The sequence below is a fragment of the Oncorhynchus mykiss genome, chromosome 25 (assembly GCF_057628025.1).
Source record: "Oncorhynchus mykiss isolate SJ-2025 chromosome 25, ASM5762802v1, whole genome shotgun sequence".
Taxonomy (NCBI): Eukaryota; Metazoa; Chordata; class Actinopteri; order Salmoniformes; family Salmonidae; genus Oncorhynchus; species Oncorhynchus mykiss.
The window spans coordinates 34,875,820-34,892,985 of NC_143046.1; the positions used below are offsets into that span (position 1 = coordinate 34,875,820).

Below are 17,166 nucleotides of genomic sequence, written 5' to 3' on the forward strand. Positions count from 1 at the left end.
ATACATTTGAGATGCTGACGCTCAGAACCAGGTCCATGGGCCAGAACCTGTAAACCCCCCCCCCCCACTCCAAACACACGTACACACACCCTGCCTCATTTGTCATCTGAAAACAGTTCCTCATTGTACATAGGGCCGTGTCTCTCCTGGCTACTATCCAGTTTCGTAACGAGCAGCAGCTGGCTCCGAGGCCTGTACTCTGGGCTGCATCCCTTGCCCTGATGAATGCATCAGTTGTTGGTTGTTTAGCAGTCCCTCTCTGTTCAGACCTCTGCCGTCCATGCTCGTACTGTTGCAGCCCCCCCCCCAGTTAGAATTTACTGTGGTTCCAGTTGACCTGGAAAAGTGTCAAGGCCAGGCATCATGTCATTGCCTGCAGTTAAATGAAAGCAATCTTCTTGGAAGATGTGTGCAACGTTAGTCACGTTCATTGTGTAGCTAGTGACCACATCTGCTACTGCAAGTTCCTCTCCTTGCGCCTGTGCTTATCTGTGCCACGTGAGGAGAACGATGATAATGCCATGACTGCACAGCAGAGTTTCAGGCCATATGAAGTGATGTCTGTGATGGCTCAAGTGGAAATTGTAGGTCATCTTCCTCCATTTATAGTAATTGAATGAAAAGGCCTCTTTGGCATGTTCAGACTGGAGGCCCCTGCTTGTTCATTTCTTTCTTTCCCTTTCTATGGGCCTCTGGAAATATTTTTAAAGGGTTTTCAAGGCTAATGCTCTATTTCAAGATGGCCGCGGTTAACTCGCTGTCTCTCTTTTCCTCCTCTTGGGTTTTCCACACCACAAAGTGTTCATAATTTACATATGATCAATTTTGTGGGAACTGTGGGAGGCCACTAATCTCAAAACTGTAGGAGAGAAGGAGTCTATTTGTTAATCATTGTCTGAATAAAAAAAAAAAAACTTCTACGATTTCCTGGGCAGTGTAGTCTGATTCACTGATACTCTCTTGGTGGGTAACGCACATCTAAATTAAACATTGAGACAACCTTTGAAAACAACATGCTGAGGCAAAGGCTCCCGGCTGGCTAAAATTGACTTTTAGGTCATCTGTCCTAGATATCGTTCAGCCCCCCCCCCCCCTCTTAATGGCCTCTTCCTCTCGGCCAGTGGGTTTCCTGTCTCAGCTGAAGGCATCCAGAATGCTTAGTGGAGAATCAGTCTGAGGTGGAGCAGGAGGTCACAGGGCCTGGGAGAGGCAGTGGAAAATGCTCTGTTGCTAAAAACATTGACTGACACTGAGGCTTTGGGTCACTAGGTTATTATAATCCTACTGTACTCTGTTGGTGGTGACTGCATGGTGTAGGACAGAATAGATGCGTTGTTTTTCGTCGTTTCCGTTATAGCTCGGAATGGTAGCGTTCCACAGGTAGCCACCGCAAATGTTTTTGTTAATTAGGGCTGACATTTTAGAACATAATTAGTCATTTTAAAAAACCATTGTTTCTTAATATTCCTCAGGGATAGGTTTCTCACGCCTGTTTGAGTACTGCCAGGTTCGTGTATCGAAAGCTACAATGGCGATGATTAGAGGGGTACCTACTAGTGGTGTGAACACTTTAAATGTTTAAACGAAGTTTGGATCCTTAACGTTAAGAGAAAACCCTTATCTCAGGAACAATGTTTCCCCCATATAATTAATATCACAGTGCAGTTATCACAAAACATATTATTTTTGGTGTTATAGCCTAACTAGACTGGGGACAGTTGTGTATATTTAAATACAACCAGAGAGAAAGAGGCTGACTTTAGGCTACTTTGGTGAATTTGCGAGGCATGCACGACAAGACATTGCGCGATGCATAGTACCAAGACATATGCACTTGGTTCTGGCTGCTCCTCCTCTCTCCCCCTTCACACTGGGCTACCTGCTCTTTCCCTTTGCTAATGACACATGTGTGTGTTCAGTCTTCGGTCTGTTGCCTGTAGGATATCTGGGACCGATGTCAGCGGGATACAGAGGTATCTTCAGGACAGTCTTGCGAGCACGGGGTACTCTTCATTACTGGGTGGGTGGCAGGGCCGGCCTGCTCATTAGGCAGGATTAGGCGGCCGGCTATGGCGCAGATTGACGAGGTCGGCATTTTCTGTGCTAAACTGACCTCCAACAACACGTAAAGCCTCACTAAAGTTTTTTTTCCTCAACCAGTGGCAGATGGGCTTTTTAGGTGAGCGCTGCCATAACCAGTGCCCACTTTCTCAAAGGCAGGGCCACAAAATATTTTGCTTGTCCATTCCCAGTGTGCCTCTCTGTTGGATACACGCATCGCTGTGGCGCTCCACCAGCATTCCGTCAAAGAAATTATTTAACATAAATCACGTAGCAGATATAGGATAGTGTAGAGTATGTGGCCTTTTCTGTAGTCTACAGGATGGAGATGAAGTGTATGATAATGTAACGAGGTGTACACTTTTTACAGCACGCAGATTTCTCCGATCAAAGTACCTAAACTAAATGGCGCCCAATCAAATATAAAAATGCACTGAAATTGTAACAAACAACATATCTTGAAAACAGGACAGGTCAAAGGAAAATGGACAATATGGAATGGACAATCGGGCTACTCACAACTGTTGTCCAGGAGTTTCCTCCTGTGGGCTAAATTGTCATAATCATTGGTTTCAAGATTGAATGCGTACATTTTTGACGAGCTGATCATAGTGAAAAGGAAAATACACTGCTCAAAAAAATAAAGGGAACACTTAAACAACACAATGTAACTCCAAGTCAATCACACTTCTGTGAAATCAAGCTGTCCACTTAGGAAGCAACACTGATTGACAATACATTTCACATGCTGTTGTGCAAATGGAATAGACAACAGGTAGAAATTATAGGCAATTAGCAAGACACCCCCAATAAAGGAGTGGTTCTGAAGGTGGTGACCAAAGACCACTTCTCAGTTCCTATGCTTCCTGGCTAATTTTTTGGTCACTTTTGAATGCTGGCGGTGCTTTCACTCTAGTGGTAGCATGAGACGGAGTCTACATACAATCCACACAAGTGGCTCAGGTAGTGCAGATCATCCAGGATGGCACATCAATGCGAGCTGTGGCAAGAAGGTTTGCTGTGTCTGTCAGCGTAGTGTCCAGAGCATGGAGGCGCTACCAGGAGACAGGCCAGTACATCAGGAGACGTGGAGGAGGCCGTAGGAGGGCAACAACCCAGCAGCAGGACCGCTACCTCCGCCTTTGTGCAAGGATGAGCAGGAGGAGCACTGCCAGAGCTCTGCAAAATGACCTCCAGCAAGCCACAAATTTGCATGTGTCTGCTCAAACGGTCAGAAACAGACTCCATGAGGGCCTGACGTCTACAGATGGGGGTTGTGCTTACAGCCCAACACCGTGCAGGACGTTTGGCATTTGCCAGAGAACACCAAGATTGGCAAATTCGCCACTGGCGCCCTATGCTCTTCACAGATGAAAGCAGGTTCACACTGAGCACGTGACAGGCGTGACAGAGTCTGGAGACGCCGTGGAGAACGGTCTGCTGCTTGCAACATCCTCCAGCATGACCCGTTTGGCGTCAGTCATGGTGTGGGGTGGCATTTCTTTGGGGGGCCGCACAGCCCTCCATGTGCTCGCCAGAGGTAGCCTGACTGCCATTAGGTACCGCGATGAGATCCTCAGACCCCTTGTGAGACCATATGCTGATGCAGTTGGCCCTGGGCTCCTCCTAATGCAAGACAATGCTAGACCTCATGTGGCTGGAGTGTGTCAGCAGTTCCTGCAAGAGGAAGGCATTGATGCTATGGACTGGCCCGCCCGTTCCCCAGACCTGAATCCAATTGAGCACATCTGGGACATCATGTCGCGCTCCATCCGCCAACTCCTGGACAGTCTGTGGTGCAACGTGGCGTTGGTGGATGGAGCGCGACATGATGTCCCAGATGTGCTCAATTGGATTCAGGTCTGGGGAACGGGTGGGCCAGTCCATAGCATCAATGCCTTTCTCTTGCAGGAACTGCTGACACACTCCAGCCACATGAGGTCTAGCATTGTCTTGTATTAGGATGCTTTAGTCCAGGTCTGGGAGGAGATCCCTCGGGAGACCATCCGCCACCTCATCAGGAGCATGCCCAGGCATTGTAGGGAGGTCATTCAGGCACGTGGAGGCCACACACACTACTGACATTACATCAAAGTTGGATCAGCCTGTAGTGTAGTTTTCCACTTTAATTTTGAGTGTCACTCCAAATCCAGACCTCCATGGGTTGATACATTTGATTTCCATTGATAATTTTTGTGTGATTTTGTTGTCAGCACATTCAACTATGTAAAGAAAAAAGTATTTAATAAGAATATTTCATTCATTCAGATCTAGGATGTGTTATTTTAGTGTTCCCTTTATTTTTTTGAGGAGTGTACTTCTGCATTTCTCGCTGTGTAAACACATAGGCTCAGGATAACTCCTGGTGAAGTTGGGTAGCTGATATTCAGAGCTTAAATGGCCAAATGGATTAGTCACAGGAATCAGGATTAATAAAGCCAATGCAACAGCCTGTTTTTACAAACGGTGGGCCTACCACGTGGATGAGCATTCATAAAATTCCATTGCAGGCCGACACCGTAGGCTACACCAGATTATGCATGGGCCGATGTTTTTTGGACGTCTTTTTTTGGTCCTGTCCGTACCGGCCGTCATTTTTTGTTTGTTGGTGTTCGACAAACGTTGGTGCCTACCACATGGATGGGCATTAGTAAAATAATACGTACTTTCAACATCCATAAAAGACACCTTTTCAACCTCCCGGGAAATATGCATTCTAAATGTCCAGAAAACATTCATTTGATTTCTTTTCAACGTCATTTTTCTTATAGGGACTATTGTAATTTTGCAGGGGGTGGCAATTTGTTTGTCTCGCCTAGGGCGGCAGAACGGCCAGGACCAGCCCTGGTGGGTTAGGGTTGTTTTTGTTTCATAATATGAAATTGCAGCTACATGTAGCCTGTATCGATTACCCTTTTCAGATATAATGGATTGTGGTCCGTCAAAACGCCTCAGGTACAACATGTTTGTTTGTCTGTTAGGGTTGGCAACATTACGGCTTTTTAAATGCCGGCACGAAACCTCCTCTGGAGATATGAACAGCATTTGTAAAGTAATGCTGCTTCTGAAGCGGGACTAACTTCCATCACTAGGCGACCATAACTGTCAATCAAATCATCTCAAGCTGCTGCACGCAGCCTGCCTGCTGCCTGCCTGCTGCCTGCCTGCTGCCTGCCTGCTGCCTGCCTGCTGCCTGCCTGCTGCCTGCCTGCTGCCTGCCGGCAGACCACGCCCCTAAAAAAATACTTAGAAATGTTTTAAATACCTTGACTTACCAATACATTTAGTAGAAAGAGAGCACATCTTGCTACACTGCCATTAAAAACAGCATACAAAACACAGCAGCACATCAATCGGCAACATTTATTGTTGTCAGGGAAACAATAGAACATTATATGCCGGAGCAGAATTCTACTGTCTGAAAAGATACAGACTCTTCTGATGCGGCACATTTATCGATTGTCGCTATTGACATGTTACTGTAGCTGTGTTCTATGTCTCCAAAGGGTCGTGGTAGATATAACTTCATTGCCCGGCCCTAGTAGTCATACATACACTACCGTTCAAAAGTTTGAGGTCAATTAGAAATGTCCTTGTTTTTTAAAGAAAAGCACATTTTTCGTCCATTAAAATAACATAAAATGTATCAGAAATACAGTGTCGACATTGTTAATGTTGTAAATGACTATTTTAGCTGGAAACGGCAGATTTGTTTTAATGGAATATCTACGTAGGCGTACCGAGGCCCATTATCAGCAACCATCACTCCTGTGTTCCAATGGCATGTTGTGTTAGCTAATCCAAATTTATAATTTTAAAAGGCTAATTGATCATTAGAAAACCATTTTGCAATTATGTTAGCAGAGCTAAAAACATTGCTGATTAAAGAAGTAATAAAACTGGCCTTCTTTAGACTAGTTGAGTATCTGGAGCATCAGCATTTGTGGGTTCGATTACAGGCTCAAAATGGCCAGAAACAAATAACTTTCTTCTGAAACTCGTCAGTCTATTCTTGTTCTGAGAAATTAAGACTACTCAATGCTAGAATTTTATTTATTTTTACCTTTATTTAACTAGGCTAGTCAGTTAAGAAGAATTTCTTATATTCAGTGACAGCCTAGGAACAGTGAGTTAACAGCCTGTTCAGGAGCAGAACGACAGATTTGTACCTTGTCAGCTCGGGGATTTGAACTTGCAACCTTTCGGTTATTATTCCAACACTCTAACCACTAGGCTACCCTGCCAATTGCCAAGCAACTGAAGTTCTCGTACAACGCTGTGTACTTCTCCCTTCACAGAACAGCCAAACTGGCTCTAACCAGAATAGAAAGAGGAGTGGGAGGCCCTGGAACACAACTTAGAAAGAGGACAAGTACATTAGAGTGTCTAGTTTGAGAAACAGACGCCTCACAAGTCCTCAATTGGCAGCTTCATTAAAAAGTACCCGCAAAATACCAGTCTCAACGTCAACAGTGAAGAGGCGACTCCGGAATGCTGGCCTTTTAGGCAGAAGAAAAAGCCATTTCCAGCTACAGTAGTCATTTCCAACATTAACAATGTCTACACTGTATTTCTGATCAATTTATTTTATTTTATTGGACAAAAAATTTTGCTTTTCTTTCAAAAACAAGAACATTTCTAAGTGACCACAAACTTTTGAATGGTAGTGTACGTAATAAGACCACATTTGTACAAGATAAGATAATTTCTTATTGCTTAAATTTGTATTTCTTTTGCAGTTTAAACTTTAAGCAAAATTGTCCATTTGTAACATCCCTAGACCCTACCACCCCATTTTGCTACTGGTGTGGCTACATTGCCCCTGTGTGGGGTAAGATTTCATAGTCTTCTTTCTGTACAAAACCATTCATGGAGGGAACTACTCCTCAGGCTTTGTGACAGTTTGAGATTTGTACACAGAGAAACTTTGATTATATAATCCAAGCAATCCAGTTTAGAATACTTACTGCACGGATTGATTATAGACATGTTAATTTTGTCTAAATGTTGTCATTAGTCTCTCAGATCCCCATTTTGTAGTGTTTGCTTTATTTATCATTGAGGGTGTTTAAGGTAGCTTAATTTAAGATGCACATTTTAATTAACCGGTTATCCTAACCCAGACAGCAGTAAATGAGCCCATTTCTTCAGGAAACATTTAGAAGCAGCTTGTTTTTCATGATATAGGTAATTAGATAAAACAAAAGAATGTATTACTCGTTTCCCACAGCAGGAGGCAAGTTTAGAATTGAGAAAAATCACAACAGCATTGAACAATTCTCCGCCGAGTCCCCCCCCCCCCTCCCTGTCCCCCATCAGGCCTGAGACCATGGAAACAGTAAATAAAACTATCCCCTGCCCTTGAGTTTGTAGCCTGATCTGACTGCTCTAACCTGGAGAAAGTTACCCCTTTATGTCTGGGAAAGGATTGCTACTGAACATTAGTGGTAATTAATTAAGACCCCCATGGTGATTTCTTCCTAAAGGTCTGTGCTGGTAGCATGTAGTCTGTTAATGTGTGAAACAATAGAGTTGTCTTATGGCCATTTGTATGCTATGAAATGGAAATAGCTCTTCCAGGGGTCTACTTTGTGTTTTTCTCTCAAATATGTGAGGAGAGGGCCTTTTAAATAATTAGTTGGGCCTTGAGCTTTAAAGGGACAATCTGCAGTTGTTACATCCATTTTTTGGACGTATAAGTTAATGATATGTACCCATTGATTCTTGACGAATATAGCTATTAATGCCTCATGAGCTTAGTTCGTACCCCACCAGAACCCAAAATATAAGCTGATTTTACTCCACTGTTCGTTAACAAAGTATATGTAAACAAACACTATATAGACTCAAAACATGTTTTAAACTATATTGTTGATATCAAGGACGGTCCTTGCATCCATAGCGCTATCCATGAATTTGAGAGTGGTTACTTTTCTCCAGCACCATCCCTCAGCTTTTTACCAAAAACGGGCAGGGAGTGTGCTTAGTCATTGTTTCAACTGCTGATTGCCCCTTTAAATATATTGATCTGTACATAAAAGTCTTTCTTCTATACTTTTGCAATCGTATTGATATTTTATTTAGTTAAATGTATGGCTGGGATGATAATGTACTGCGCTTTCTTAGGAGAATCAAAGGTCTTCTGCATCAAATACCCCTCTAGAGCATCAATTACGCCAGCTTTGTTTTCCATAGTCCTTCACAAAAGATCTGTCATACTGATGCTGAACTGATTACTGATTACTCTGCCAGAGACCAGGGTCATGCTCTCAATTCCTTTGAATGGTTTTATTTTTAACAACATGGCTTCACCACTAATTAGTCTGTGCCTTAGGAAATTAAAGGTTGGCGTAATAGAATTCTTCAAAGGTAAAAGATCAATGGGAAAATGGAGTGACTATATTCTGAAGGTCAGATATCTATTTGAGAATATAAGGGCATCATGTAAAAAAGGAATTAGTCACCTTCGTATGATCACTATGAGCACTGAAACTCAGTGGAAAGACTAATTATGCCCTCTCTGTATTACTTTGATAAACTGTAACACAGCCATATTAATCTTGGAAATGTGTTGAAAGAAGTTGGGGTGAACATTGATGTTTAATTCATTGCTTTTGATGTGGTAAACGAATAGTTATTTTTTTTCTCTTTTCTAGGATTCCGTAAAATTAGCCTGGACGACCTTCGCAAGGCCTACATCGTCAAGGACGTGCAGCAGTACATCCTCCACCGGCTCGACCAGGAGGAGGCCCTTCGCCAGCACCTCACCAAGGAGACAGCCGAGATGCTCAACCAGCTGCACATCAAAAGCAGCGGCTGCTTCCTGTACCTGGAGCGCGTGCTGGACGGGGTGGTGGAGAACTTCATCGTGCTGCGAGAGATCCGCGACATCCCCGGCACGCTCAATGGCCTCTACTTGTGGCTCTGCCAAAGGCTGTTTGTTCGGAAGCAGTTCGCCAAAGTCCAGCCTATTCTCAACGTGATCCTTGCAACCTGCAGGCCACTTACTTTCAAGGAGCTTTACCATGCTGTCTGGACCAAAAACATGACTCTCACCATGGAGGACTTTCAGAAGAAGATGGACATCCTCTCCAAGTTGTTGGTTGATGGCCTCGGAGGTACTAGGATCCTCTTTCACTACAGTTTTGCCGAGTGGCTCCTGGATGTTAAGCATTGTACACAAAAGTACTTGTGTAATGCAGCGGAGGGACATAGGATGGTGGCGATGAGTTACACTTGCAGGGCCAAGCAGCTCAAACCGCTGGAGGTGCAGGAGTTTGCCCTGCATCTGATCAACTCCAACCTGCAGATAGAGCCTTTCAACCTGGCTCTTTGGATGGTGTGGAATGGTACACCCGCCAAAGACTCGCTTTCCATCTCCATACCTAAAGAGCAGGAGGTGCTACAGCTTCTAGTCAAAGCTGGAGCTCACGTCAACAACGACGACGACCATGCCTCTTGCATAGTGCAGCAGGCACTGGAGAGAGAGGATTCGATTCGGACGTTGCTAGACAATGGAGCCTCTGTGAACCAATGTGACTCTAGCGGGAGAACTTTGCTGGCCAATGCTGCATACAGTGGAAACCTGGATGTGGTGAACTTTCTCATATCCAGAAGAGCAAACATGGAGATGGAGGACAACCATGGACAAACGTCACTTACTCTTGCGGCAAGACAAGGGCACACTAAGGTCGTAAACTGCCTCATCGGCTGTGACGCAAACATCAATCACACAGACCACGATGGGTGGACCGCCCTTAGGTCTGCAGCCTGGGGTGGGCATTCGGAGGTGGTGTCTGCTCTCCTCTACGCCGGTGCCAAAGTTGACTGTGCTGATGCCGACAGCAGAACGGCCTTAAGAGCCGCAGCTTGGGGAGGTCATGAAGACATTGTGCTGAACCTCCTCCAACACGGGGCAGAAGTCAACAAAGCAGACAATGAAGGAAGGACAGCTCTCATTGCAGCGGCATACATGGGGCACAGAGAAATCGTAGAGCACCTCTTGGAGCATGGGGCAGAGGTGAACCATGGTGATGCGGACGGAAGGACAGCCCTCTCAGTTGCTGCTCTCTGTGTGCCTGCCAGTAAAGGTCATGCCTCTGTCGTAAGCCTCCTCATTGACAGGGGTGCAGAGGTGGACCACTGCGACAAAGACTGCATGACCCCCCTCCTTGTGGCTGCCTATGAAGGACATGTGGACGTAGTTGATCTGCTGCTGGAAGGTGGAGCTGACGTGGATCACACTGACAACAATGGCCGAACGCCTCTTCTTGCTGCAGCGTCCATGGGCCATGCCTCTGTTGTCAATACCCTGCTTTTCTGGGGTGCAGCTGTAGACAGCATCGACAGTGAAGGAAGGACTGTTCTGAGCATAGCGTCCGCTCAAGGGAATGTAGAGGTGGTCCGAACTCTGCTGGACAGAGGGCTGGACGAGAATCACAGAGATGACGCAGGCTGGACCCCACTGCACATGGCCTCATTTGAGGGTCACCGGCAAGTATGCGATGCCCTCATTGAGCAAGGTGCCCGATGCACAGAGGTGGATAACGATGGTCGAATACCCCTGATATTGTCTGCGCAAGAGGGTCACTATGACTGTGTCCATATTCTTCTGGAAAACAAGTCTTGCATCGACCAAAGAGGATATGATGGGAGGAATTCTCTCAGGGTGGCTGCACTGGAAGGCCACAGGGATATTGTTGAACTGTTGCTGAGTCATGGTGCTGATATAGACTGTAAAGACGCAGACGGACGCCCGACATTATACATATTGGCACTTGAGAATCAACTAGCAATGGCAGAGTACTTCCTGGAAAATGGGGCCAATGTGGAAGTCAGCGACACAGAGGGAAGGACGGCCCTCCATGTGTCCTGCTGGCAAGGGCATGTAGAAATGGTCAGGATGCTGATCAACTATCATGCCGATGTGAACTCTTGTGACAACGAGAAGCGATCCGCCCTCCAGTCAGCGGCTTGGCAAGGCCACACAAAGGTTGTGCGGTTCTTGATTGACAATGGCACTCACGTGGATCACACATGTAATCAGGGGGCTACAGCGCTTGGCATTGCTGCCCAAGAGGGGCACAGAGATGTAGTGCAGATCCTTCTGGAGCACGGCGCTGACCCCAACCACGCAGACCAGTTTGGACGCACAGCCATGCGAGTGGCTGCAAAAGGGGGGCATTCAATGATCATCAAACTTCTTGAGAAGTATGGGGCCTCAAGTCTTAATGGCTGTAGTCCTTCGCCAGTACACACTATGGAGCAAAAAACCCCACTCTCTGTAGCTGGGAAAATGCAGTCTCTCACAATTAAATCCAACAGCTCTGGCAGCACAGGAGCTGGAGACATGCAGTCATCTGGACGTGGTCTACAGAACGGTCCTGTCCACGCCTTCAGCTCCCCTTCGGAATCTCCTGACTCTACCGTGGACAGACAAAAGTCATCTCTCTCAAATAATTCCCTCAAAAGTTCTAAAAACTCACTGAGAACCACCTCGTCCACTGCGACTGCACAGACTGTGCCCATAGATAGTTTCCACGGAATGACCTTCACCGAGCAAATCCAGCAACACTCTCTGCCTCGCAGTCGGAGCCGACAGTCCATCGTCTCACCTTCCTCCACCACCAAGTCCATTGGACATCATCAGGGGTCTCCATCAAGTGAATTTGACTGGGCTCAGGTTAAGCCAGGTCTCAAGTCGACCAAAGGGAATAAGCCTGGAAATGACACATCCAACGGCAAAGGGGGGTCAGGAGACAAGAAAAGGCTCAAGAGCATTGGCTCAACCCAGGGTCAGGAATATGAGATGACCCAGTTTGATAAGAGGACTGCGCTCAACAAGTCTGTAGCGAACATTGCAGTGAAGGATCCTCATTGTAAGATCATGGTTGGCGGCTCCACCCAGCCAGATGGGGGACTGACCCAAGAGCAATTATTCATCCAACAGCAGAGCATTGCAGAGAAGAAGCGAAATGGAATTATGACCAACCCCAACTACCATCTTCAGGGCAATCAGGTTTTTCTCGGGAGGGTTTCTGTCCCAAGGACTGTACAGAATAGAGGGCACCAGGATGTGCTGGAGAACTACCCTATAGGGGAGACTGAATTAAGCCTTAAACAAGCACTGAAACTGCAGATAGAAGGATCAGACCCTGGGTTTAACTACAAAAAGGAGACACCATTATAGCTGGTAAGTTTTCATTCTCAAACGAATCTGATGTAATTAGAATGTAAATTTTTTTCTAAGCATTAACCACCATCTATAGAGTTATTCTAATGTTCAACATAATTGTTTTACTCATTATATTAGAAGTAGATCAGGTCAGACATGCTTTATTTTCATTACGATTTTAAACGGGTTCGTCGTGAAGATAGTAGAAGTATATGTTAAGCATCCAGGGATGGTATGTAGGCTGAAAAATCAGAATCCCTGTATGCTATTATGAAGGTCTTTATATTACTTCTAGGATTCATGGCCACATTGTTGATACAGTATGCTGTTATTAAATTACAATTGAATGACTCACTCACCACTACTGAAAACACTGTCTTGTCAATATTTTATTACGGTCCATTGACCTATCATTAGTAGAACTTAAACTTACGTGAATGATGGATTTCAAAGAATGCACTTTTCTGGCCTAAAAGACGACCATTTTTTTCCCAACTCAGCACTAACACAAATCATTCCCATTACCATTTCAGATGTCTTGAATGCCATTCGTCACGGAGACATCGGGAGGGAATGTGCCAAAGCAACTTTTTTTCCCCCCATCTGCATAAGACATGATAAAATTAAAAAAATCCACTCTCTCAAGTGGAACACCTCAGAAAACCTAGGAAAGAATGTTGATCGCTGCACAAGGCCTAGATGAACTGATACTTCAATGTGCCTACATCTGTTACAGCCTTCTCAGTGTAATCATGCACACTATCGTTTTAATGTATTGATATTTAATATGCAGTGTATGCACTTTTTACATAGAGAAAATGACAAACATGTATTTGTTCAGCCTCCCCTTTATGCTCCTGTGTTTCAAACTAATTGTTCCAAAAAAAAATCATACATTGTTTCTGTGTTATACTGTATGTTTGTTTTTGTTGTCCTGCCTGCAATCATACACACCGACAGCAATGTACCGCTGAGCGCATCATCACATCTTACCAGAGGACATCAAGATAATCGATGACATGGGATAATGTTATGCGCATTGGTACTCTGCCTTCCTGAAGACCCCAAATAATCTGTGTTAACCTCGTTCGGTGTACTAAACATATGCTGTGTGTAATATGTTAATAGCTAAGGCAATTTACTATACAAGTATAACCAACCATATTTATTTAGGAAAAAGCCACTTTAAGTTGTATTGTATGCTCTATCATGGTGCTGTGTTCAAAAGTTGCCTGCAGTTATTTTGGACTCCATTTTGGTCGTCTTGATACCATTTTCTTTGCTATGTGTATTGTAGTGTTAAAGATACCTAAGGGAGAGAGTTAATTGAAAACGTTAAACCCATGTGACTTCATTTTGTCCCTGTGGGACTTTTCATGTTTTTTTTTTTTGTGTGTGCATTTGAAAATGATTAAAATAACCATTGTGTATACTGTCAACTACGGAGGTGGGGCTTAAATGCAAAAGTCTGAAGCGAAAGCGGCATTCGAGTGCATTCGTTGGTGGAATTATTACTATTACAACCTGCAATTCAAGAAACAAAATTCAAACTTTGTTTCCCCTATTATTGCAGTGTGGCTTATATTTTGATAATTGACGTATATTTCGGAGCAAGACGCACACACAAAAAAAACGGCTTAAGGTTCACTCGTCGCGGCTTCACTGAGTAGGAGACTTCAATAATATTATGGTTTTAAAGGATGGTTTGAAATGTATACCTGTCAAGCCAAAGTTGGAACAAAGCATTTTTTTTTTCTTCTCTTGAGCGGCTGCATGTCAGTTAACCCAGCAGTAGCTCCGCCGTAGAGGGAGGGGCTTGAAGATGGTGCTCTCGGATTGCAAACATCTGTTTTTCATGGACTATGTGGGGGCTGTGTGAGCATTTGTGTGTCATGTTTTTTTTTGGCAGGCTTTTCACAATGTTAACAGTGAGAAGGGGGGGAAAATGGAAAAGCCGTCGCAAACATACTGTATAAACCCAAGTCGAAGCCCTCCGCTCTCCAGTACAGCTTGAAGGTGTGGTATGAAGGTATAAAGGAAGAAGGACTCATTTTTAGGATCAATTCGGGACAGTATTCAAACTTCTTTCGCCATCTCTCAAACCTCATGTTGTTTTGAATTGACCCTAAACTGATTGTAAATAACTTACCATGTACATTGAACTTTTCATTTCAAAAATGTATTTCCTGTACTATATTAAGCAGAATGGTCTGATGTATATTAAAGTGCTTAATAAACATATTTGCTTTACTGCTGGAAAATTACAGGTTCTCTATTGTTACATCATTGTAATTGAATTATTACCATTTTCTCAATGTATCCTTTAAATCACTGTACAACTGAGCAGACACTTAACAGAGATCCATACTATGCCATGTCTATGCCCTATTGGCTAACCTTACATCGAAGGCCATTACATGCATCCCTAAGCATTAAGCAACCATTAACCCAACATTTTGATCGATTGATCGTCAAATAATTGCCTGTTTTGGCAGTGTTGCCTGCCTTAAATTCCTCGACTCTCAAGAAGCCTACGTATACACACGTAGATTGACCAGATAATTGTGTACACCCGAGAAGAATGTCACCTTCTGGGATAGTAATTTCCCAATTAACCTTGTGTCAATTGTGTTATCTATGGCTAATACCTGGCTGTCTACCGTTTACTTCGGCAATGACACGTAGGTCAAGGTTGTGTAGCAACTGTAATTATTTCTAGCTGACTCACCCGAGCAGACCGATATATCAAGTCAAATAAAGGCCTGATTCAGTAGCCTCCAGTGGGGTGGACATGTTGTCGGGACTCCAGAAGGTAGATGTAGAAAAGGGTCAGATTTTCCTGTTATTAAAGCTGCATAACCACAGGGTACACTGGATAGTTTCCCCACCGTGCAGTTGATGGTGGAGGGCCAGACCAGGACACTGCATGCATCGCAGCGTTTGGATCAAACTGAAGTGGAACAGAGGTTCTGTGCCAAGCTCCATCACAGCTCTGCTTCATTAAGTCCACCGCATAGGAAGAGATCCTCAAGAGGTCTAATCACAGGGATGGTATTGTATGTTACAAGGGCAATGAACTGTTTTATCTAATTCCAAATAAATAAAAAATAAAAAAATCTTGCTTTTTGGATTACAGAGTTTCAAGGGGGACATGGTCTTTGATATGCCTGCCCTGTCATATAGGCCAGTAATAAATCAGCTCCATGTTGTAGGTCCTCGGCTATAGATTGTGTTAAGGTGTTTGGGGATTCAACCAGGGTGTTAATGAGCAAACCAGCTGGCGATGACATCATCATGCGCTGTAAAAAGGAGTGTTCTTGGTTGTGTCTGTCTCTTGGACTCCACAGCGACCACATCTGTTTCTCCTCCTCCGCCCTTGTTTTGGATCCCAACAATCTCTCACAACACAACCTCTGAGAAGAGCACAATTTTTTTTCCCGTAGACCAATTTCAAGAGGTATTGCATTCTAATGGACACACATATGGCATGTTTTGATGCCAGTCTGTTCAAGTGAGTGATCTTTGGACATGTGATGGGACAATATGCTGCTGTGTTCTTTTTTCCAAAACAAGTTCAATTAGTGGATGAGCTGGATTGGTGTGAAGCAGTGCCCCTCCTGTCTGCCCAGACATAATTACTGTTAAAGGAAATGGGCATGCACAAACAGCTAAATACTCCAGTTTAACAGATCATTGTAGGAGCTGGTGAGGAGGTAGCAGAGTAAGGGCGTGGAGAAATATCTCAATGGGAAACACTGTGCAAATCCACTCTTCAATTTTTTTAGGACAAAAAGTACCGGTCTGGGTTTCAAATGAACTCGTCAGAGGTTGCGATTGCTTTTCTTAATAATCATAAATTGTGAAAAAAAATGATTTTGAATTTTGCTGAACGCTCCTGCAATTATATGATAATTCACTGGAGGAAAAGGTAATGATTTGCCCATGCTGGATGGAGATTTATTATGTCGCAGATGGAGGCGGCAAATGCACTTCAGAGCAGCATTATATACGTGCCCTGCTGCATATCTCACGAGCTTGGGAGCTGGTGCTGCGAAAGCCTAATTGTACATTTGTGAAAGGGATGGTTTATTTTCTTATGAGGCAACATTTTAATTAAGGCAGACGACGTGACTGAACCTATACTAAACAAATATGTTAAACGGTCATCTGTTAAGAAGATGCAGCAATCATAAAAGCCATGGGGAAAGTCTGCTTGTGTTCTAAGATGAGACTCTTCAAAGGAATTAATGAATGGGACCTCATGAGCGACAGGGTACAAAATACATAATTTCAAAGAGATACGTGTCAGACTTAATAAGATACGTTTTTCACTTTTTGACCAAAGGTAGCATCAAACCAAATATTGATCTACAATGCTAAAAACATGCCTTCTTTCAATAAAGGTAGCTATGTGGCTATATTTTAAAGGCAGGTGGCTCAAGACAGATAATACTAATATTTGACGTAAAATAATAATAGAATATGCATATACCGTCTATACACTCAGTGGCCCGTTTATTAGGTACACCCATCTAGTACAGTGTTGGACACCCCTTTGCCTCCAGAACAGCCGGAATTCTTTGGGGCATGGAAATCGACAAGGTTCAAACTTTGATCAATTGGTATCAAGGGACCTAACGTGTGCCAAGAAAACATTCCTCACTCCATAACACCACCGCCACCAGCCTGTACCGTTGACACCAGGCAGGATGGGGCCATAGACTTATGCTGCTTATGGAAAATCCTGACTTTGCCGTCAGCATAACGCAACAGGAACCGGGATTCGTCAAACCAGGCAATGTTTTTCTATTCCTCAATTGTAAAGTGTTGGTGATCGAGTGCTCACTGGACCTGCTTCTTCTTGTTTTTAGCTGATAGGAGTGGAACCCGGTGTTGTTGTCTGCTGCCATAGCCCATCTGTGACCAGGATC

The 17,166-nt window shown here is 44.1% G+C and overlaps 1 protein-coding gene across 1 annotated transcript in view; it reads left to right on the top strand.

Annotated features, from left to right (window-relative positions):
- ankrd50 (ankyrin repeat domain 50) overlaps positions 1 to 14,499 on the top strand; it is a 39,745-nt gene extending 25,246 nt beyond the window's left edge. Inside the window, exons 4-5 of the mRNA XM_021584042.3 lie at positions 8,718 to 12,253; positions 12,769 to 14,499. Coding sequence (XP_021439717.1) covers positions 8,718 to 12,250 — 3,533 coding nt within the window. The 3' untranslated portion in view covers positions 12,251 to 12,253; positions 12,769 to 14,499. The remainder of the gene's footprint in view (positions 1 to 8,717; positions 12,254 to 12,768) is intronic.
- Positions 14,500 to 17,166: the final 2,667 nt, after the last annotated feature.